Source organism: Thunnus thynnus, chromosome 13 (assembly GCF_963924715.1).
Source record: "Thunnus thynnus chromosome 13, fThuThy2.1, whole genome shotgun sequence".
Classification (NCBI taxonomy): Eukaryota; Metazoa; Chordata; class Actinopteri; order Scombriformes; family Scombridae; genus Thunnus; species Thunnus thynnus.
The window spans coordinates 13,379,764-13,403,375 of record NC_089529.1 but is presented as its reverse complement, the minus strand read 5'-3'; the positions used below and the strand labels follow the sequence as shown (position 1 = coordinate 13,403,375).

The 23,612-nt window shown below is 38.5% G+C and overlaps 2 protein-coding genes across 3 annotated transcripts; one reads left to right on the top strand and one right to left on the bottom strand.

Annotated features, from left to right (window-relative positions):
* Positions 1 to 862: 862 nt before the first annotated feature.
* Positions 863 to 10,652, bottom strand: LOC137195602 (transcriptional coactivator YAP1-like). 2 transcript variants are annotated; one of them, XM_067608101.1, is made up of 10 exons: positions 10,567 to 10,652; positions 10,389 to 10,434; positions 9,828 to 10,059; positions 7,606 to 7,805; positions 6,733 to 6,887; positions 5,670 to 5,771; positions 5,351 to 5,448; positions 5,001 to 5,119; positions 4,772 to 4,872; positions 863 to 4,219 (listed from the first exon to the last, which is right to left on the bottom strand). In XM_067608101.1, exons 3-10 carry the CDS (start codon positions 10,029 to 10,031, stop codon positions 4,038 to 4,040), a joined length of 1,161 nt encoding a protein of 386 aa, XP_067464202.1. In that variant the 5' UTR covers positions 10,032 to 10,059; positions 10,389 to 10,434; positions 10,567 to 10,652; the 3' UTR covers positions 863 to 4,037. The 2 variants fall into 2 exon arrangements, with proteins under 2 accessions (XP_067464202.1, XP_067464203.1); XM_067608102.1 differs by lacking the exon at positions 5,670 to 5,771 and having other exon boundaries at positions 10,389 to 10,621.
* Positions 10,653 to 15,331: 4,679 nt separating this feature from the next.
* Positions 15,332 to 21,914, top strand: angptl5 (angiopoietin-like 5). Its single transcript, XM_067608100.1, has 8 exons — positions 15,332 to 15,605; positions 17,573 to 17,744; positions 17,828 to 17,931; positions 18,017 to 18,110; positions 19,766 to 19,869; positions 19,953 to 20,073; positions 21,197 to 21,382; positions 21,502 to 21,914. The coding sequence occupies exons 1-8, from the start codon at positions 15,549 to 15,551 to the stop codon at positions 21,819 to 21,821; spliced, it is 1,158 nt and encodes a 385-aa protein (XP_067464201.1). The 5' UTR covers positions 15,332 to 15,548; the 3' UTR covers positions 21,822 to 21,914.
* The last annotated feature ends 1,698 nt before the right edge of the window (positions 21,915 to 23,612 follow it).

Sequence of the window (23,612 nt, the reverse complement as noted above, 5' to 3'; positions counted from 1 at the left end):
TTAACCTGTGTGAATATACCTACATATGTGAACAAATTATTAAAAACTATACAAATATAACCTGAACCTGAATACATTAAAGCTCTGGATACATTACTAGCTATAGACATCTATTACAAATAGAGCTGGTAACATTCATATTAACTACACTTTCATTTAATTACTATTACAACACTAGTAATATTCTGTCAAAAGTCAAAAACCTGTCACTTATTGTTTCTAAAATCATTAAAATAAAAAGATTGATAGAAAAATCAAGCAAGATACTTACACAGAGGCTTCTGTTGGAGTGTCAGATGGCTAGACAGTGAGTCACTACAGGCATAATTTCAATAGTAGATTGGTATTTCCCCCAACTTTCTGTGTGCAGCCCTCCCCCTTCATTGACAAAACTACTGATGTGATGTGTCAAACAAACCTTACAGATCTCTTTTAATGCCCTCTTTCCACATAATCGGTTTACAGAATGGGTAGCATAAATAATCCTGACCTTTTACTTTCCCCTTCATGTAAAGTACCTGTAAATTCCTCAAGGGGTTTGTACCTGTGTCCCCTCTGGGTAAAGTTCAGAAAATTTTCAGTCATTGCATGCTTAAAAACTTGTTGAGTTTAGTTTAGATAGATAGATAGATAGATAGATAGATAGATAGATAGATAGATAGATAGATAGATAGATAGATAGATAGATAGATAGACAGATAGATAGACAGATAGATAGACAGATAGATAGATAGATAGAGTTCATTATATAATTATGAAGAACAATCTTGCTATTACAGAAAGAGTTGGGATCCACATCTCCTTGAAATCCCTACAGCCAAAACATTCAAGAAGCAGAAGGTAACAATCTACGAGCCAGAGCTTGATTGTGTACATTTAAAAGTTTATTAAACAGAAAAAACTCCTTTAAAATGATTACAGTGAGAGTAAGAAGAAATAAATTTATATAAAGCACATGCATAAAAAGGTACAAAACAAGTCTGATTGCCTCCAAACTCTCTGTAAATAGGATAATAAACGTCATTATGTGTTACATACATAGGGAGTGTCATGCATGCTAAGATAAATAATAGGCTAGGTAGTGTGTTGCATTGGGTGTGTGAGCAGTAAATTGCTCCAGGCCCGTGGCACTTTAATTTAGAAAAGATTACAAAAAAGGTGGCTCTGTATTCGGGGATGTTGTTTTATATACGATACATATATTAAAAAAAAAAAAAAAAGGAAGCTGGTTAGAAGAAATGCTCTCACCGATAATTAACAGCTTCAAATTCAGATAAAAATATAAACACACTGCAGAAACAACCCAGCGAATAAAAACGGATTATATACTTATTATATAGTTTAACTAAATGAGGAGAATTAAAGAGCTCCTCGTACTGACGATTGCCTTCTGTATGTTAGGGAAGCACCTGATAGCACAGTTAGAGCAAAATAAACCAACACAGCATCTGCAATTAGTATGTCGCTTTTCTGAGGAGGCACAACAGGGTCCTTGATTCATACAACGGGTCAGAAGTTCATTTTTTAAGCCCAAAGTTCTCCTCGTTCACACTTACAAAAATGACTCTTTAAAGAGCGGAAAACTTGAGCAAAGGAAAATCTGGACAGAGGGTGTTATAACTCTACAGAGTGGTAGCAAACTTTAAGAACTATATCACTGATTTTTTGCATGTTTTAGTCTATTTACAACAAATCACACATTTTACATCACTGCTAAGTATTTTGCAAACCATGCTGCTCTTACAAAAGAAATCTGAATGTGTTTTTTTCCTACCGTTCCAGGCATCTAATGCAGACTTTCCACATCAATCTGCGCTGAAATTGCATTTACCGCGCCAAGAAAAAGCAAGACTGACAAAAAAAAAAAATATTTTTGATGTTCAATGTTAAGTAAGTTTCAAGAGTCTGTTAATTGATCTTTGTGCTAAAAAAGGAAATGAACGGAAAAACAATGGATGTCTTTAACGGCTGGAAAAGAACATCTGAAACTCGATCAGCATGCATTCAAAAACAGTCAGCAAAAGTATCAAGTATAGATGATTTGTAGTTCAGGAGCTAAAACCTAAATGCCTAAATGTCTTTCTGTGGCAAAAACCCCACTATGATCACCAATGAAGATGTGACAAAGGACATTTTTAGGAATGTATCAAGTCAATAGTGGGGAAAAATGAATAAAACTGTTTAATGCTAAAGATGACGGGGTGCTGGCTGATTTATATTTTTCATCAATGCTTCAGAGCCAACGTAAAAGCTACTGAGAGCACTGATGAGGAGAACATGCTAAAATCTCTTCTGCACACAAAGGAGAGAAAAACGTCCTGATGTGGCGACTATGTGGCATCATCTCTTAAAGAAGGGGCGGACATAATAATATTACAACGACTGTACAATATAATGCAATCCAAATAAAACAAACCTCCAATAAATACTACCTTTGTGAAGCTTATATTCAATCCCGGAGTGGACACAATAACTGGCACTACAATAAAATGCAATCCAACACAACAACAAAACTTAAAACTTATAACCATATATTTCAATTAATGTCAGACACAGTGTGTTGAATATTAGTAACTTGGTTATAGCAAGGCTATTGTAGAGGTTTTAGAGCAGAAAATGAAAACAACAAGAGCAGAGGAGCTATTTTACACAGCAAAGGCCTTATATCTAATGAGTGTGGCTATTGTTCACGCTGTCATCTACTGACTAAATTGATCACAAGACACGATGCGTTAGGATTACAGCTTCCTGTTGGAAACCCTGTATTGTCTTGGATTGCATTATAATGTACGCATGTTCATTTACTGCAGACATCCTCTGTATATTCCAACCCCAACAGACTCTATTACAATTTTAGTGTCCAAAGTTAAGACTCCTCTACACTTGTCTCCTTTATTTCTCTAAACAAAAAGGCTTTTGACAGATTTTTTAGGAATGAGGTTTCTACTGTGACTAAAGATAAAGCTTATCCTCCTTAACTTCATTTAAAAAAAAAAGAAGGTACCCTCTCTTGGTATGGAGCACCCCCAAAGTCTTCCATGCAGACGTACAAGCAACTCTGATGTGGGTTTTAATACTGGTTTCTGGCCTGTGAGCCTTTTAACTGACTGTTTATAAAGTTTGAGACTAAATGAGTGTTTTTTATCTTCTACTGGCTCGCCACAAGGGTGCGTCCTCTCCCCCCCTTGATGTTTCTGCGGAGCATCGATGACTCCAGTCGAATCATCAATTTTGAAACACCAGTCATCTCTTCAGCTCGTTGCATCGCAGATAAAAAAGGGGCGACCAATATTTACAAAAGCTCCTCTGCACCGTGATCTCCTCGAAGTAATTATATTCTTTTTCCAGCAGGAATCACTAATTTAATGCAACCTATGTAGTGTTAATACAAATAAATTATCTGACTCATCTCTTACTGTCAGTTTTGACGCTTTTGAAGAACATGTTTTGAACAACTGTGAACATGTGCACTAAAATCACAAATTAGAGGCCGCTTCTAAGCAGCCTTTAATTGGTAGAAGCACAAGATGTTGCACTTTTATCCCATGAAGTAACTGAAGGACATTTGATGTTATTTTAACATGTCTTTCTTGCGTTTATGTAACTGTTACATGTAGACTTAACTGACTTGACACTGTGCTTTTAAAAGTTTGTTGCAAACAGTATTACCCAAGAGGGGATAATAAAACAAATCTGTACCCTAAAATTAGCTGTGACGCACTTTACCAAAGATGTGGGGAGCTTCATCTGAGGTTGATGACTAAAAAGAAAGGAGTGTCATAAAAATACAGATGCTCCGTTGTGCATCCCTGTAAAACAAGGCCCGAAGAGGAGGAGAATACCAGCAGCTTACCACCTTCTGTGACAGTCAGATTATTTCAATCCTCAGGGCACGAGTAGTGTTAGGTATCCATCACACGACAGTAGAGTATTTGCTCTGTAATGTTGCTCTTGTACCACTTTTGAAGCCACAAAAAATCCTCCAGAAATCAGAGTCATGTTATGAAGACTTGATGGTGGTGGGTGGCCGGGCGTGTCTATAGCCAGGTGAGCAGGCTGTCTCTGTCCATATGCGAGCCAGAGAGAACGGTCTCCATGTCCATCAGGAGGTCTGAACTCAGACCTTCAGGGATGCAGGGCATTAGCTCCTCGCCCTCAGACATTGGGAGGACAGGCATCGACTCTTGCAGGGTCATCGAAGAGGTTTCGCCAGAGTCACCTAAACGATTCCAGAAAGAGGATGAAAATGACTGAATTCGTGCGGAGAATTTAAATCTTAATCTTAAGTGAGAGGGGAGAAATCTTTTTACAAAATCAGAGACTGTATATTTAAACACAGGTGCACCTGGGCCAGGATGTGAATAGTTTTGCCACAGGAAGTGTGTATGTACATAAATGATATGTACATTTCATGTTTTCCATCTCTCGCTTCTGTTTAATATGCAAAAATGAGTCATACGATATAATCCGTTTCCTGATTAATCAAACCAGTAATCACAAGGTTTAAGTAAGTCAATAAGGAAATAATGTAAGGTATTACAGTAAAAAAATCCAATATAATGGCTTAATGATGGACTAAACTTGACTTTACTCTAAGCTTCCATGGAAATCTACTGTAGATCAATACATGTTACAGCTACTGTGGTTTCAGTAAATATGAGCATATTTATAAAGGAATTTGGAGGGGTGATTTGTTTTATTGTCTCTTTTGCAACAGTGGAAACCATGGGTGTGACTAATTTTTGCCGCTGTGTGTATGTGTGTGTGTTACCAGTGTCCATGTGATCCACAGAGCTCAACATGTGGTCCGACGTGCGCGGTAAGCTGCTGACGCTCAGGCCACTGTCAGTGCTCTCATTGCGAGAGTGAGCGCTGCACAAGAACATAAAAAACATAAAAACACACCTTTACATCTGATCATCATTACGTTAAATTAGCTACATAAAAAAAAACTGGAACTATGAGTATCTACATGATCATAATATTAAACATGGACTCACCCGTTAAGTGTAGGTTCGTGGTTCGGGGTTCGGATCCTGACATCCAGAGACGGGACAAGCGTCTGTGCGTTCCTGTCATGGTCCATCCCACCAGGCATCTGGTTCCTTCCTCCAGCGTCCTACAACACAGACAAATACACACTTGGTTAACGGCACATAAAACTATGTTTGCATTAAAAAATTATTTGATTACTGGTAATATGGACATAACATAATATAAGCAGATAACCAAGGAGAATACTTAACAGCAATGCAGCATATGCAGAGAATAGTGTGATTTAATATGAAATGCTTTGCCCCACAAGACTTGGGGCAACACATGAAAGTACATATTTCAGATGACCTCTGACCTGTGATGTGATTTGCATCTGTTGTTTGCATCTGAGTCGTTCCTTTTCCTGTCTTTGCTGCATTGCCATGCCAAGGATGCCAGGGTTCATCTTCTGGACTGGAACATAAAATGAATTCGAAATCAACATTATGACAATTAAGTAAATCTTTCCATGAGGTTAAACATTGCAGCAATGAGGAAAACTTTTCAGAACTTTGCGATCTTTCTTATTTTCGTTGCCAAACAGCAACTTGTGATGGAGGACATTGGAACAAAATGTTTCTCATTGACAAACATGAATTGTCAGTTCTGCAGACACAAGTTTGATAGTGTGCTACCTAGACGCGGGTCGACCCATGAGGTGTTCTTATTTATGTGATCGATGTAGAACACCTCTCCATCTGCAGTCACAGCCTGCTCCCAGCCTTCAGGCAGTGGACCTGAACAGCAGTGAAAGTACACAGTGAGAAGGCAAATGGTGGATGGAGTGCATGGAGTGTTGTAAAGTGAGTAAAAAGTAGAATCTGGCCCACGTCCTTTATGTCTGTGTAGTTTCTATTCTCTAGGTAAAAGTTAAGGGTTGTGGGTAAATAACTGCAGAATGTACAGTATCTATTTACAGGATGTTAAAGTGTACTAACCTGTGTGTGTCCTGTCTGAACGCAGTGGATCAGAGGTGGTAAGGAACTAGAGCAAATGTGCCAGTGCGCGGGGTGGTCTTGGGGGGCAGGATCATTTTTAAAAGTTGAATTTTTATAGTAAAACATGAGCAGAATGTATTCAAACACAGCTTAAATTGCTCTCACCGCTGGTTTTGTAATGTCTATTGAGAATTTCAGTCAACAAACTTTCAATTTACTGAAGTGGGGGCGTTTTTATAAACAAGGGGTTGGGGTTAGGGTTATTGCCTGAAAGTCCCATCTCTCTTTTTATAGCCGTTTCCATTGTGATGTTGCCATTATTTTTGCCATGACTACATAAACAATAATCAAAGTTGAAGTTATTATTTGTTAAGAGTCTAACGCTCAAAATCTTAGTTAATGCTTCATAAGAACTGTGTGGGTGTGGTTTGATTAGATTTGATTGGGAGTGATGTATCCCTGGCAACATATGCAAACCCCACAACTGTTGTCAGATTCAGATTAGGAGTCTCATATTGCTAAATTCTAGCTAGTCTAATTATCAGAATAATTGAATTTAGGGCCTTTTGTAAATAAATGTGATCATTTTTATTCCCAACAAAGTAACCAGAGCCATGGATGTAGACACCAAAAGGGTGGCGGATCTCGGAAGAAATCGCACCCAGCTCCTTCTGGATGGAGTTGAACTATGAAAAGCAGGGCTGTGCTTTAAGGAGAAACTGAAAGGTGAGATGGGGGGAAAAAAAAATCTGAGTGATACCTGTCTCTGGATTGATGTTTTGTGGTTGCGTGGTGGGTGCTGGGTTGCTGAGGGAGTGGGCATGGACTGGAGTGCCAGAGATAGGATGCTGGGCTGCAGCCGATTGAAGCTGCGAGAGACGGGGGTCGTGCCAAGTGGTTGTCTTTTCCAGGTGACTGAAAACACACAACAAGTCTAAACGAATATGGATCTGTTAAACCACTGTAACCTGATGGATGAGAAGTGAGAGGCACGCTTTGCCTCGACCTGCTTTACCTGTACGACCAGATGTGCACGAACACACACAGACAGACAGACACACGTCACTGCTTGTGTTTTTTAACCAGCCTTTGACAGGAGCGTGGGCTGTTGGGCCATGTGCTCTCATGAATGAAACTGACTGAAACCACACCTGTTGCAAAACTAGTTGGAACATTTTCTGTTTGCATGCAACTGATTAGTCTGAGTCTCTGCACTGCTGCATGCCTCTACTCATTGTTTACTTTTTATCATATTCTCTCACTGGCTAAATATTCAGTAAGGATGGACCATCCAACTCTAGAATGAATCTTAAGAAACTTGTCAAGATTAAGTCATTCGTCAGGCAAAATGCCAATTATTCGTTGGTTCCACCTTCTCAAATGTGAATATTTGCTGCTTTTCTCTGTTTTTTTGTGACTTTAAATTGAACCTTTTTGGGACAAAACGAGCAATTTGAAGACATCACCTTGTGCTTTTGGAAACTCTGTCACTATTTTCTGACACTTTATAGACTAAAATCACTCTAAAAAATGTAATTCTAAGCTGGGGCTGACTCTTTCTAAACAGAAACCGTTCAAGTAACCTGCAAAATGACAGATCAAACATATTGATAGACAGTAAGTTAGACCTTACTTGAGGAAGTATCGTTGGCCAGTAGGTGTTTTGGCCATTTCCCAACCGTGGGGGAGTGGCACATCGTCAGGTATCATTGGCGTCGCTGCTACATCGGCCGCTTGAGTGGAGAGGGAATTGACTGGGAGGGAGGCAGGGGAGGAATGGGCGCGGACGTGATGAGGAGTGAGGGAACCGCACACACCTCCATCCGAACTGGCCTGACAAGAAACAAGCGGGGTTAACAACTGCCATGACGAGACACAAACGGCAATCAGAAACATAAGTCAGCAGCAAGAAAAGGATACCAGAGCTGACCAAGGTGGAGAGAAAAGAGTCATTCTCACATCTGGGTTTTTAACTTTTCAGGAAAGTTTCATAAGTTCTGCCAAGGAGTTTTTACAGCTGGTAGTTTATGATTGTTGGCAGGATTATCTGAAAATCCTTGAGCCAGTTTCACTAGTTCATCAGATTTTGATGCTGATCATGTTCGTAACATTTCGGGAATCAAATGATAATATTTGAGCCACATAGATTAAAAGGTGTGTCTGCTAGTCATGAAATAAATTTAACTTATGGCAAATCATAATTATAATTTCCAAAGAGTGGGTTCTAATGGGGCTGAATCCATAGGAGTTGGACAAAATATCAGAAACACCTTACAATACCTGTAGTAAAAAAGTTCAGTGTCGAGACTGACTGAAAGGTGATTCAAACAAGTGGAAATTTTTAGGCTTTCGTTTGAAATGTTTCCAGTCAAAGTTGGATACAGTTCGACAACTGTTACATTTTGTAATGATTTTCTTTTTTTAGATTTTCCCAAATTTGCAGGTTGCACCAGATGAACTGGCACCTTAGGCAGTGAATACATTGAATCATGAAAGCAGCTCCACCAGAGGCCTGATGATGACAAATGTTACATTTATTTCAAGGCAATGTCACACATAGTGGATAGTTACACCACCTGAGCTGCTGGTACATCAGTCAGCAACACTGTAAAATTATGTACTGTGGCAATGTGCTTCATACAAGAAAAGTGTATCTGCAAAGAGCAACTCTGACAAAAAGTGGACCTTCTCTGGAGACAAACAAATACCACAAACTATGGCCTAAAAAATGACCACTGAATAAACATCTTGTAAAGTAGCAGCAAAAGACTTGTCGGTGGAGTTGGTAGACGCTTTGTGATCATGAAAAGTTAACTTAAGGCTGTAGAACAGCCCTGCAATAAACACTACCTTTATGAAGCTTTTAATGTTCTCAAGTACAGACAGATTAGAGCTGTAACTATTTATTATTTTCATTAGTGAATGTCAAAGTGAATTCTCTTGTTCTCAATTCTATAAAATATCACTGAAACATTCCCATCACAAAGCCCAAGGTGCCCTTCAAATGTCTAATGTGTATCTTTGTCCAACTAACAGCCCAGAACCCCAAATATATTTACTTAACAATGATATAAAAGCAAATCCTTTCAGATATTGAAGCAGCAGTGTGAGGAATAACTTAAATGATTAGTCCATTCATGGATTTCTTGATCGACAGCAGACTAATCAAATAATCATTGTCGTACTCATTTTTTCAAGCAAAGATGCTAAATGTTATGACAAATGGTTCCAGCTTCATTAATCAGTTTATTATCATGAATGATGAAGAAAAAAAAAATCTTCACATTTGATTAGCTGAAACCAGCAAAAGTTTGGCATAATTGCATGAAAAACAACTAAAACGATTATTCATTTATCAAAATAGTTACCGATTACTTTTCTGTCAATCAACTAATCGATTAATCGAATAATCGTTGCAGCTATATATGATATTATATACCAAAGCAATTAATCAAGAACATAACTGGCAGATTAATTGATGATGAAAATAATCAGCCCTAATCAAAACTGTTGCTGCACTAATTAACTGTCCATGAACTAATTGATCAATATTGTTTCAGGACTATTGAATTGTTTCTACATTAAGTAAAACATCTTTCTTATATTTGTGATCCCATACATTTGTATTTATTGTAGCACTGATCGGTTTCTACTATTCAGGTCACACAATGCTACTGTACACCATGTAGTTGGTATGTGTTGGTATTTGTCATGATTGTTTTGACATGTTTGTCCTTTAAAGCAGCGTGGTGGTATTACAGCTGTCTCTGTGCAGTTGTTGATATATATATATATATATATATATATATATATATATATATATATATATATATAATATGCACATATATATATTACTTGTCTGGAGTGGCCTCGAGGATCTGGCTGCCTGAAGAAGGAGTCCGGCAGTTTCCTCATCCTCATGGGCAGAGAGGCCGGCGGTCTGCCCGGATTGTTGGGGTCCATCACCGCTATGAAGAGGGCCTCCAGCTCCGTCTGCGAGTCCCCGCGGACGTGCACGACCTGCTGCCCGGCCGGAGGCGCGCCGCGGTGCGCGTCCATGTCGCCAAAGTTTGGTGTCGCAACAAATCTGTCGAAAAAAGTTCAACCACACAAACAAACAAACAAATAAACAAACAAACAGGAGGTATTAAACGCTACAGGCCCGTCAGGAATAGATGCGTCTGAGTGCTGGTCGGATTTGTTTACACTGTTTGCCCTCCACCAACACCACCCCCACCCCATTTGAACTTTTCTGTCGTTGTCTGTTTCAAGTTGTAACATCTCGGAAGTTTATCAGCTGCGAGAAAGAAGATCAACCAACGCGTAAAGACATCGAAAGGAGCGCAGTTTAATGCGGGGATCGCTGACAATAAAAAAAAATCAATCTCAGCAGAGTACAACATGCCTCCCACATACCTTCAAGCAGACAGACCGTTTCCCCCCTCTCTCTCTCTCTGTATTCCTGCAGGGGGAAAAAAATAAGTTGGAGCCGGAGAAACACTCAGACACTGATTTCCGATGCAAACTTTAAACTAAAATCCGCCTACAGTATAAAAATATAAAACTAGTAGGAGAAAAGTGATCTGAGCGAGACCTCCAAACTTTTTTTTTTCCCATCCACAGTTGAGTCCAGATTCATGTGATAGTGCTGAGGGGCGGGGTTGCAGGGTTTAAAGCTGCCGCAGTTGCAGGGGACATATTTCACTCCAAAGACAGCCTGCAACTATTAACGTTAAACTCTAAAAGTGTAGTAACTTCTTAATATTTTATTTACGGCACAAAATCACACGTTGAATCCTGTACAAGGGCGGAAATGTGTGATTTTAGTGTTACAAAAAACCCTACTCTTAGGCAATACTTTATTTCCCTCTGTGCAGATTCCAGTTTGTGCGGTTTTTCTCCTGCTGAAGAGGGAAAGAAGTGGAGGGCCAAGTGTAGACAGGGGTGACAACAGACAACCACAGAGGATACTGGAGGGGAGAAAGGAGACTGAGCTCATATTTCTGACTCTGGCTGGGTTTAGGTATGGTCTGCTTTTGGGGGGTGGGGAGGGGATATTGGGAAGTTGCACTGAGAAAACATCCGCCCCTGATGAGGCCAACCCAGCCGGAGCCTGTTTGTCCATGTATGCACAGCCACAGTGTCCTGCCCTCTAGTGGAAAACATGCACACAGTGAGCCGGAGCTCAGCTGGCCAACAGATTGAATTCAAGAAAAAATGTCTGGCTGGACTATTATCCACTGTGCGCCCAGCTACTCACTCACTTATCCAGTTATTATAATCCACCAGAGTTAATACAGGCTATGGAGGACATAGGAAGTCTAAAAATAGTTATAAAAATAATTCATTGATGTTTAATTGGACAACAAAAGAGGAATTGATCAAATATTTTATATATAAAGTGGCAACTGGCTGAAAAAGGAATTATAAATAAGTAATACATGAATTTGAATCAATGTATTCATCCAAATAATTGGGGAAATGCGTCATTTTTTAAAGGAAAATAGGTAGCTGTATTGTTTAAACTCACAAAACTTTATTTCACCTTCTAGCGGAGATCCCAAAGTTTCCAAAAATACCAGATATGTCAGGCTGAATTTTTGTATAAAATGATGTACATTACATCTACATTATGTCATGAAAACATTCAGACTTGTTTTTTAGTATAAACATCAATGTATAAAATTAAATATCTAGCTCAACACTGTGTCAATTCAACAATAAAACTGTTTTTGAAACTGTGTGATGATCTAAACAGATTTGTGTGGCACAGTGATGTTTAGTTTGTTTTTGTCTTGTTTGCATTTCCCTCATTAGCGTGAATACATTCAGCATTCACACTAATGTTCTTCTAAGCTTTATTATTCTTTTTGAAATCTTTTACAGTTTTTGAATTATCACAATTTACATTTTATGCTTTTTTCACTCTTTTCTGAGTGTGTAATGGGTGTGTATTAGAATGTGTCACATGACCTGTGATGTCACCCACTCGTCCCTTTCTGCTCCTCTGCTTTTTAAAAAAAATTTCTGACTTCAACACTTGTAGCTTCCACAACTTTCACTTCTCATACACAATTTATACATCAAAACATAGACAAATTTGTCTTATTTCAGATAATGTGCCTATTTAAGCAACAGGACCTACACTTTTTGAATTTGCTGCCTTAAAGCACTAAGAGAGCCCTTCAGCTGTCTCATTGACTGTCATGTTATTTACAAAGTCTTACAATGTAGACAGGGAAGACATTTCAACAATACAACCTGCAGTTTTTGAATTATGGTGTCTTCTTTAGGTGGTAACTCGGCACACACATACAGACACACATACAGACACAGACACAGACACAGACACAGACACACACACGGTTTTTCTATGTTTGTGGGGACTTTTGGGGGGAAAACCACAGGCAATATTACAGTTTAGTTTCCAGCTTTTCTACCAATGTATTTCAGCTTTTAGCTTCTTTAGAAAACGCAGTTCAGTTTCTACCTCTGGCATTTTATTAAACATTTCTGCATTTTCAGCAATGCTTTGCAGCTCTCAGCTCTTTAGACCAGTGCCTTTTTTGTTCCAAAGTGTTTAGCAATTCAGTTCATCTGTCTGATTTCAATACAAATAACTTCTTCATTCAGCCTTTTTAGGCAATTCATGTCAACTTCCAGCTTTTAGAGTATTACAGTTTAGCTTTCAACTTTTCTAGCAATGTATTTCAACTCTTAGGTAACGCAGATCAGCTTCCTATTCTGCCAGTTTTACATTTTTCAACTTCTAGGTTTTCAGCAGTGCACTGCAATGCATTTGAACTTTCAAAGTTTTCAGGCAATTTGTTTAATATTTCTGCATTTTCAGCAACGCTTTGAGATTCAGTCCAGCTTTTAGCATGCACACGCATTTTCTGCAGGAAATGCAATTTTGTAGTTGCCTCTGATGTTTCCACGCTGAATAAACTCACCAGAGTGTGACTGATACAAAGTGTTGGGACTACTTCCTATCTGTATCCATGAAGGAGTTGCACAAGTTCAGGGTGAAGAAAAGGGCAGCAGAGAGTTTCAGCTGTCCCGCCCACTCTGAAACCATCTGTCTCTGAAAAGTTAAACCTGTGTGAGATGGTATTGCTCCTCCTTTATAACAGAATGTAGTCTATATAAATAAATGTATGAGGAGTGTTACGTATGCACTGTCTTATTATACAACTTATACTGTAAGACATGTTTTATACATATATTTGTACTGAAACTATCAGTTGTTTCTGCACATTTTTTATGATATTATAGATAAAATATTTCTCATTTGGATTGTTTTCAGGCGATAAAGCATTTAAAAAACAGTCACTATTAAGGTATGTCATCCATGAAAAGTATGTTTAACCACCAGTTTCTGAAGTCTTATTATATGCGGCATACATGATAATACTTTTTTTTTTTTTACACAGTTTTCAAGCAAGACCCTTAAAAGTTTTTCATGTGTTAGTGTGAAGAATTCAGATACAGCACAGCAATAGACAGCAACAGGTCAACATAAGCATAAATGTAATGTAATATAAACTACAAGGCAGCAGATGGCACTGTCACACCTTTAACATGTTTTGTTTTTCAAGAATTACTCATAATAATTCACAAAGTACACAAACAATTCAGCAGCTGTTTGAACGTGCTGGAATGCAGGATGAAACTCTTCACTCTTTTCATCTGTTGTTTTTCTGAACAAAATGATCTCCACACTGTGTTTTTCATCAGTGACCTAATTAGAGGGAATAACCACACCAGCGATGTGTAGGCGACCTATCAGGTGCCTATTAACACCATGAACAAAGCAGCTGGAAAGGAGATTTATTTAGACAAATCATTTCATCATCTAGTATTGATTTAGGAGCTAAGGACTGTTATGCCAAGATTAACACAAACACACTGAGTGATGTAACTATAAGACGGAAAATAACTTTGAGAATAAACTGAAACACCAAATGATGATGGTTGTCGTTAGATGAATGCTGTTGGTATATTTTTGGATATGAAAAGAACAGTTTGATATTTTGGGAAATATACTTATTCGCTTTTTCTTGGTGAGAGGTAGATAAGACCACGTTACTGTTTGTCTGTGAGGTATGAAGCTACAGAGCCAGCAGCCAGTTAGCTTAGCTTAGCATAAAGCCTGGAAACAAGGGGAAACAGCTAGCCTGGCTCTGTCCAAAGGTAGAAAAAAAAAACTGCCTCTAAAGCTCACCAGTTAACACGTAATGTCTCATTTGTTTACGCCATACAAAAAACAAAATGTAAAAACTACAAATTGTGGTTTTACGGGATGTTATGATGTGCAACAAATAAAATATAACATATTGATTAATGAGCTTCTCTTTGCTCCACTTGTTATGCTAAGCTAAGCTAAGTTAGCATACAAACATGAGAGTGGCAATGATCAAGAAAGTGAAGAAACGGATTTTCCAAAAAGTCAAAAAGTTCCTTTAAAAAGTTGCAGCAACCTTTATTGCAGAACTATCAAACATTTTTCATGTATCACACAAGAGGAGCTTTTGATTAATGGATATCACACACAGTCTTGTTCCCATTATCTAAGCTGGCAGATATAATGTGTCATTCACATGCATAGACTGCTTTACGAGAGCATGTAACATAGGACAGATGTGGGGCCCCCGAGGCTGCGGCACCAGGCTTTTCACATTCCTCTCACTGACCACGGCTGTAAACTCGCACAGGTTCGGAACAACAGCGAATTTCTTTTCTTTGGCATCAACTTTTCCGAGGAAACGACAGGCCAGCCGGCCGGCTCCAGCTGGACCCTGATTGGAATGTGCTGTTCCTCTCTATCACTTTTCACTTTCCTCACCAGTTAAACTGCCCAGTTAACAGGAGTAATTGGTCTGACCCTCTGGGAGGCTGTTTTCAGATGTATGAGTCAGTGGTCAGAGTGAGAGGGAGAAGAGAGGATATTGGAGGGGTGTAACGGGGGAGGGGGGGAGATATGAGCAGAAGAAGGAGAGACACCCTGCCTTCAGCTGCAGCTCCCACGCAAAGAAACAAGCATAGGGAAAGTGTTCCTACATTAAAACAAGCTGTTCTGTTTCCCTCACACATCTGTTTCTCATGCTGGTGGCAGGATATAACCAGTAAAACAACAATACCTGGTAATAGACACAATAAGGGGGAAGGTAATCACTGCTTTACCACAAAGCTGGAATCAGCAAACTCAGCTACTTGTCAGAAACATATCCAGACTTTTATAACCAAATCCTCTGTGTTAACCCATTCACTAGTTTGACTCTCTTTTTATAAGCAATGTTGTCATGGGTGGGAATTTACAGGAAAAAGTGGGAGTGACTGATGGAGGTGGAGGCAGTCAGAGTGAGAGAAAGTAAGGAGAAGGTGTAGTTTGACAACTGAGAGGAAGGAGCAGATGCAGACAAGACTTGGTGAAGGAGAAGGGATGTGAAGAGAAAAGAGCAGACTTTGTGGAAAAATAAGTATAAATGCAGGAGTGGCTGCTGGTGACGGAGTGGATAGAGTTCAGCCCCCTTGCTCCACGTGGAAATAATCACAGGAGCAAAATTAGACTCAGACATGATGTGGACGACAGCTGTCCTCCTGATGATTTTACCTCATCTGCTTTCCTCCACAGTATGTACAATATGTTTTCAACTCTTTCCAGACATCTGTCTTGACACTCAGACTTTGATTTTGAGTAGGTTAGTTGTCAGGGAGATGCTGAATTTATGCTATTTATGTGTAATGTGGAGAGAAAAAAAAACAGCTGCATAATTAATTTTTGTTGCAAGTTACTGTAAATAACTTCTAGGAATGCTGATGCAATCATGTGAAATCTACTGGCTGAAAGTTAGATATCATGGTTGGATCATGAGTTGTGGATTTTTATTTTATTTTACTGGATATATTAACATTAAAATAGTCATGGTGTGTGTGGGGAATCACAGCTAGAATAAGTATAAATACCTCAATGTAAAAGTATTCCATTACAAGTAAAAGTCCTGCATTACCTAGTAAAAGTAATAAACTGTGTAATAAAATATATTACTGAATTATTATCACTGATGCATTAACATGTGAGCAGCATTGTATTGTATTGTTGGTTGAGGTGGAGCAGATTTCAACTTCTTTATAAAGTTTATAAAGGGCTGTTTGATGCAAAAACCTCGATCTTTGCGAGACATTTCTATCAATAATTGAGTCAAAAAATTTCCTTTACAATGCAGTAAGAATATCTGAACGTCCTTTTGATTTAAGCCAACTTCTTTCAAAAATGCTCTAGAAATGAATGTTTGTATCTTAAAAGATGGACAAAGTAGTTTAGAATTGAACTTTTTAAAAGTCTTGTTTTCTTACACTATACATACATGTAAATAAAGTATTTTACACAGTAAATCACTGGCTGTATGATAAAGTGTCAACATTTTTTTTCTACTTTTGATGAATAAAACACTTTCAAGACGTGTTTTAAAACATATAAAAATACACTTTTAAATAGTAATTCGTGTCTGATATAGTTTTTCCACAAAAAAGTTCAGTTACCTCATTAGAAATTCTTAAAATGGCATCTGCTTCTTCCCCTAATATGCAAATATTTTTCACTTAGTTTAACTGCTGGACATAATGCGTCCTACTTCACTGAAAAGCCCGTTCTCAGTGTTTGTGCACTGCAAGCATCAGGTTTCCACATCACACTTGTTTAAGTTGCATACTGGGCCACGATTGGTTCCAAACAAGTTGTGATGTCACAATGATGTAAACACCTTAAACTCAGATTTAAAGGGGGCACAAAACTTTCCCCCTTCAGCAGCTGAATGTGAAAACAGCCATCTAGTGTCAAACTCTGCATATACATCATTCTGCACAGTGAAGGTCAAACATTGAAGTGAAGTAACAAGAGGAAAAAATACTTTCTGAGTGGAAGAGGACTTTAAGGATCCCTTTTAAGGACTAAAATGACTTGATTAGGAGATTTGTCACTGAACAATGCATCAAGTTTGAGAAGCTCTTCATATGTGTTGTATTATTAAAGTGATCTGCTAAATAAGCAAAATTACTAAATGTAGTGGAGTAAAAATACCTATATCATATCTCCCTCTGAAAAGTAGTGGCATAGAAGTAGAAAGTAACATAACATGTAAATACAAGTACCTCAGAACTGTACTTACGTACAATACTTGAGTAAATGTATTTTTAAATGTACATTCCACAACTGTTTATAAATGCCTTCGGCATGAGTCAAAGAGGATATTGCAGTCACACAGTGTGTGTCTGTAGCAAATTGAACGACCGGGAGGTCTGACGTAAAACTTTGTTTATCCCCAGATTAAATTTATTTTTTTCATTAAACCATCCCTGGGAGAGGTCAGAATCAGATACTGATGCTGGTCAGGACTCTGTTGAATATCATCCAGACTCGTCCTGCTTTCTTTTTATATAATGTAACTAAGCTGAAATGCATTGCAATAGTCTTATATTAATCTGTTTTCATACTTTGTAAAAAATGCCTGAAATCAGACGTCAAAGACTAGTTTCACATGCTGTAACTGCAAACTGGTTTGTAGTTCAAACTTTCACTGTAGTTCTCTCTTTGTCACCAGACCACAGGAATCAGCACTGGCTTTAACCAATCAGAGATAGCCAATGAGGACTTCTCTGAGGCTCCTGTCAAAGGCCAGAAACCTCTTGGAGGGAGCAAACGTCGTGAAACATGCACCATCCCCTGTGACATCACTGTGAAGCTGCTACGAGACGAGAAACATTCAGTCTGTGGTAAAAGCTTTTTCTCTCCTGGTGTTTTTGTCACCTCTATTATCAATATCTGTTGTTCAGTGTGCGTGTGTGTTTGTTTTTAGGCCAGTTACAACAGTCTCTGTTGGCATTTGGGCGCAGCACCCGCAAGTTAATCAGGGATGTGATGGACGAGCAGCAGAGAGCACTGGACATCCTCAGCTTTCAGGTACAGTGATAGTCACACAGTTCATAACTGAGTTTCTTAAACGTCTGATTGGCTGGCTGTACGCACAGTGGTGTCACATTTCCAGGTAGCAGAGCTGATGACCAAAGTGCAGACGCTCAGCTCCGAGGTTCAGAGAAGCAACACTGAGATGTTCTCCGTCAAACCTGTGCAATCCCATGGTAACTCACACACAAACACACACATACAATGATCTATTTACTACTCATGATGAGAGCTACTCAGCCTGTGAAAACTGTTGTGTAATGTCGTCTTTGGCTCTGGGGAAGAAGTCTGAGAAGAAAAACCCTGATGATGTCATCAGGTTAAGTCTGTGCTACAGACTGGGGGCAGGACTTTGAAAGAAATGAGTGATTACCAGGCGGGGAGGGTTTAACAAAAGAAGCTATCAAGTTGCATTATGAGAAGTTTTGTATTTTACTTCCATTAAGGGACTTAATTTGCCTTGAGACAGAAATAAAAGAATGAAAATCGAAGTAGCAGTAACCTGGAAGATATATGTGAAGAATACTGGATACTGCCGTTACCATTACACAACTCAGTAGTGTTGCCTTCTTAGATCCTCCCTGCTCGGTGAACAGCCATGTCTTTCAATCTCCACATACAAACTCCTAATCAAAGCTATGATCATTTTCTCAGACTTGTCAAAGCTTCACAGACAGACTCATGACTAGCAAACTGATCTCAATGGATAAAATCGGTGCAGTGCCTCTCACAAGTCACCCGTTTGTGTCTCAAAGATGTTAATTTTTGATGAGAACATGACAAAGCATTTTTGAGATAGCCCAGTGTTTTAAAAGGATCTTATTGGTCAAAGAAGTCTGAGAAAGTTTCAAACCTATTAAAACGGTGGCCCTGAGGTGCAAAACACAACATTGGACAAGACATCTAACATTTTTCACAACATTTGACAAAATGTTCTAAAATGTTTTTGTTTTTGTGAAATGTTGTTGTATTTTTCTTTTTGTTGTTGTTTTCTATTTTATTAATGTGTTTTTTGAAATGTTGTTGAGTTTGGCACCTCAAGGCCACTGTACAGAAAGGACCTGAAATGTTTAAAATGACCAAATGTGGAGATATACTGTATGTTTTCACTAGACAATCATGTAAAATGTGCCACAAAATATCTCCAATGAGTATACCACAAATTGAATGCTTATAATCCATTGACAAAGCTATGTAATTAAAGGTGCAGTGTGTAGAATTTAGTGGCATCTAGCAGAACGAACTTGGCAGAAATGGGATATAATATTCATAAGCATGTGTTAGTTAGTTTATAATCACCTGAAAGAAAGAATCGTTGTGTTTTTATTTACCTTAGAATGAGCCCTTTACATCTATATAGGGAGCGGGTCCTCTTCCACAGAGCCTGCCATGTTGCACCGCCATGTTTCTACAGTAGCCCAGAACAGACAAACCAAACACTGGCTCTAGAGAGGGCCTTTTGCATTTTTTCCGAGTTTCGTGGCCACCGAAGGTTCTCCTACACGCTTGGAGGGGGAACGCCACTAAATCCTACACACTGCACCTTTAAAAAAGCATGTGCATGATTTCTTATGATTTATTGAGGAGTTTGGGTCTTTTCTGAGTCTATCACAGGTATATTAGGTACAAACACCAAACTCTTTTGTCTTTTTCTGCCAGTGAAATACTGTTGGAGATAATTAGCAAACTCTGCTTAAGCATAGAAATAAATTATTGGAATTTAGATAAGCAGAATAATTCCTTTATCATCAGTAATGACTAAACAGTAGCTGCTTTGATGAATGTTAATTTTATTCCTGCTGACAAAAGAGAGCTTGTTTGGTTCAATTAGGACAAGACTGCAGCGACATCAAGGACAGCCTCGTGTCAGTTGTTCCCAAGATCCCCAGTGGTATTTACATCGTCCACCCAGAGAATACTGACACTTCATTTGAGGTAGATTTACATGATTTACTCACTCATTCACAGTCTGTCACTCACTCATGGATCAACAACTCCAAACACAACATGTCCTGCAGGTATTCTGTGAGATGGATTATATGGGAGGTGGATGGACGGTGATACAACGGAGGACAGATGGGCTAACAGACTTCAAACGACCTTGGGTTGATTACGTTGACGGCTTTGGAAACCTTGCAGGTTGTATGAAATTACTCAAGCTAGTGACAGCAGCATGTCAGTATTTGCTTTGATCAATCTTTTCAGTATTGTCGTATATCATTGAAAAAAGAAGGAAGTTTAACTAAAGAAGTTTCAAGTTACAAAGATTGAATTCCTGACATCAGTCGTTCGCAAAATGCTTGACTTGTCAAACACAGGTGTAACTAATAACATGATTAACTGCTGAGTTGCATGGTCATAACTACTGAACTAGAGCCCTTGTTAATATTATTAGTTCCACCTGTGCGTTTTCTGCTATGACAAGACAATATGTCTGTTGTGAAAAAGGTCAGTGGATCTACTGCATTTGGGAATGCTAAATAAAACAAACAGCTCAAGAGTGCTAACAAGGCTATCAAGAAAAACTTGTGATGCTTATTGAGCAAACACGTCATTTAAACACAAAATATGAGGAAATATATCTTGCCCTTGAGTTTAAGACATAGCAGAAGAACTTTATCTTTTATGTCTAAAAACTTAGGCAGTTTGGGCAAAGTGTTACTTGTATTATTCATTCACACAACAGTCATGAGAAAAATGCATAAAAAGCAGTATTCATGTTCTTGATGATATATAATTCATCTTGCTCATTTTGTTGCCAATATCCCCAATTTTGTTACAGGTTAATAAAAATAAAAATGTGTAATATGCTTAGCCGTAGCCTGGCTCTGTACAAAGGCAAATCCTCCTAATTAACACATTGTATCTCATTCTTTTAATCCACACAAAAACTGAAATATGAAAATGACTGGTTGTGGTTTATGGGATGTTCTGTGTTTTTTTTTTGTTTTTTTTGCCGTGCCGGGTTCAGACTTACTTACAGTCTAGTCTTCTTCAGACAGAACTGGACTAGCTGTTTGCCCCTGTTTCCATTCTTCGTGCTGAACTAAGCTAAACTAAACTAAGCTAAGCTGATGAAACTGTAGATTTACATTTAATGGACAGATATTACAGTGGTAAGAAAGCTAAGAAGTGTAATTCTCAAAATGTCAAACTATTTCTTACAACTCTACAGATATTCAGGGTCATATTTTGCACTTGCCAGTGATTAGATAATGTCAAAAACCATGTTTATACAGTGTGTGTGTGTGTGTGTGTGTAGGAGAACACTGGTTGGGTCTGAAGAAGGTATTTCATATGGTAAACCAGAAAGATACTCGGTTCCAACTTCACATTGCTCTAGTCTCCCATGATGACATCACCTCTTATGCATCATATGATGATTTCCACCTGGACAGTGAAACACAGTTCTTCAGTATACACCTGGGCAGATACGCAGGCAGTGCAGGTATGATTGAAGAAATTAATACTTACAAATAGTTCACCCATAGAGACAAACGTGCAGACTTAATATCTTGATAAATGCAACTTGTGTAAGTCTGCGTGGTTGTATGCATGTGTGTGCAGGTGATGCATTTCGAGGCTACAACCAGGACCAGAACCAGGACACGGCTCCGTTCAGCGCCTCAGACGTAGACAACGATGGCTGCAATCCATTCTGCTCCATGGGCAACCGCACGGTGGAGAGCTGCAGCACTCAGTACAACAACACAGGATGGTGGTTCAACCAGTGCGGTCTGGCAAACCTCAACGGCTCTCCAGAAGATGTAGAGCAGAGCCCAGGGCAGAGGACACACATCCTGTGGGACACCTGGAGACAGAACGGTGTTGCTCACACCATCAAATCTGTCACGATGAAGATCAGGAGGATTGCGACCAATAATTGATAGTGAGAATGATGTAGAGGAGAAGTTGTACTGTATAAGTTGCTTTGCATCTTTGTACCGACAAAAGTTTTAATAAAAAAGGAAAGAAATGTTCTTTAAGTCTCATTTTGATTGTTTCATGTCATTATGACAAATCATCTGTTCAGAGACAAACCACACAGCAGACAATCTCTCCAGACGACTTTAAACCAAGTAAACCTGTTGATTATGTAGATGATATGAAATAAGTAGACTGTTCAGTTAACTGTTGTGGAAACTGTTTTGTGGTTTAATCTTGTTAGTTATTCCCTGAGTGCTTGTTTTATTAAAACCAGTTGTGCCATCACTGTTCGAGTATTCATACAGCACAGAAACAGAGAGAGAAACAGAGCAAAGTCCACAATATGACTGATTGAAGTCAAGTTATAATGTTTATTTAAAAGTTTGTGAGGAAGGAAAGGAGACAAGGGGGAAATGGGGAATGGGGAGGAGGGATGGAGGGGGAGGGGGTACGGGTAGAAAGAGACTGTTTGGACCGAGTCATTGTCTTCTTCTTCTTTTTATTGTCATTCTGTTGGAAGAACTGATTAAAAAAAACTATGTATATAAGAAGAGATAAAATACAACTGTAAGAAGGGTTCACAATTATTCAAGTCTTTTGTAAAAAAAAAAAAAAGGTGCTTAAATGAATATTGAAATAGTTTTTTCTTGCCATAATCATTCCTCAGATTCATACTGACCATTGTTAGATCCCTTCATGATGTACTTTCAGTGTAAGTGATGGGGACCAAAATCCACAAGCCTCCTGTGCAAAAATGTATTTAAAAGTTTATCTGAAGGTAATATGAAGCTTCAGCCGTCCAAATGAGTTGAATCAAGTAGATATCTTTCAACTGCATTTTTGCACAAAATGACTGTGTGGACACACTGTAGATTTTGGCATCACTTACATTAAAAGCACATTTTAAGGGGATCTTTTAATTGCCAGTATGAACAAGAGGAATGATTACAGCAAAGAAAACCTCTTTCAGTGTTCATATGGGCACTTCATTGTTGGTTTAGCACAGAGTTCAATAAATTGTGAATCTATCCTTTAATGCTTGGTCCCAAAGAGGCACTTTGGGGCAACTCATAAAGATTCTGGACAAAGAAACAAAAACACAAGGACTGTCTGACGACTCTTGGATGAGGGCTGGAACATCTTTACGAGCAAACTAGAAGTCCATCTGCCTTTGACTGAGATCGCCTGTGAGACGTTTTTAGTAACCGACTCTGAGATAAACCTCTTAAAATCCATGTACATGTCAATCAGCTGCTCTTTCACATCTTGATTGCAAATGCCTTCACTCACTTCCCTCCATTGCCTAAAAGGAAAGAACAGAAAAACGTGAAAGGTGATATTGTAAATGTATTCAAGTATCCTCAAGAACTTTGGTAATATAGATCATTGGCTCATAGAAACATTTAACAAAAATAAATAAATAACAAAACAAAACTCAGTACTTATACAAATACAAATACGGCACAACTACAGTAATAGTACAGCATAAATACAGTAATAGATGCGGCAGTGGCACCTCTATAAACAGAAGAATTACTTGTTCTGTACTTGTTACATTGCCATGTAACATATCAGCACTAATATATCAAATTTAGGAGTCTTTTCAGTTCACAAAAAAGCAACATTCATTTTACTTTATACATTTGACAAACAAAAATACAAAACAGCAAAACAGGAATAATCAAACTGTTTCATACCAAATTCACGGATAGCAAGCTGTGCTCCGCATGTGAGGCTTTCAATCCACCAAC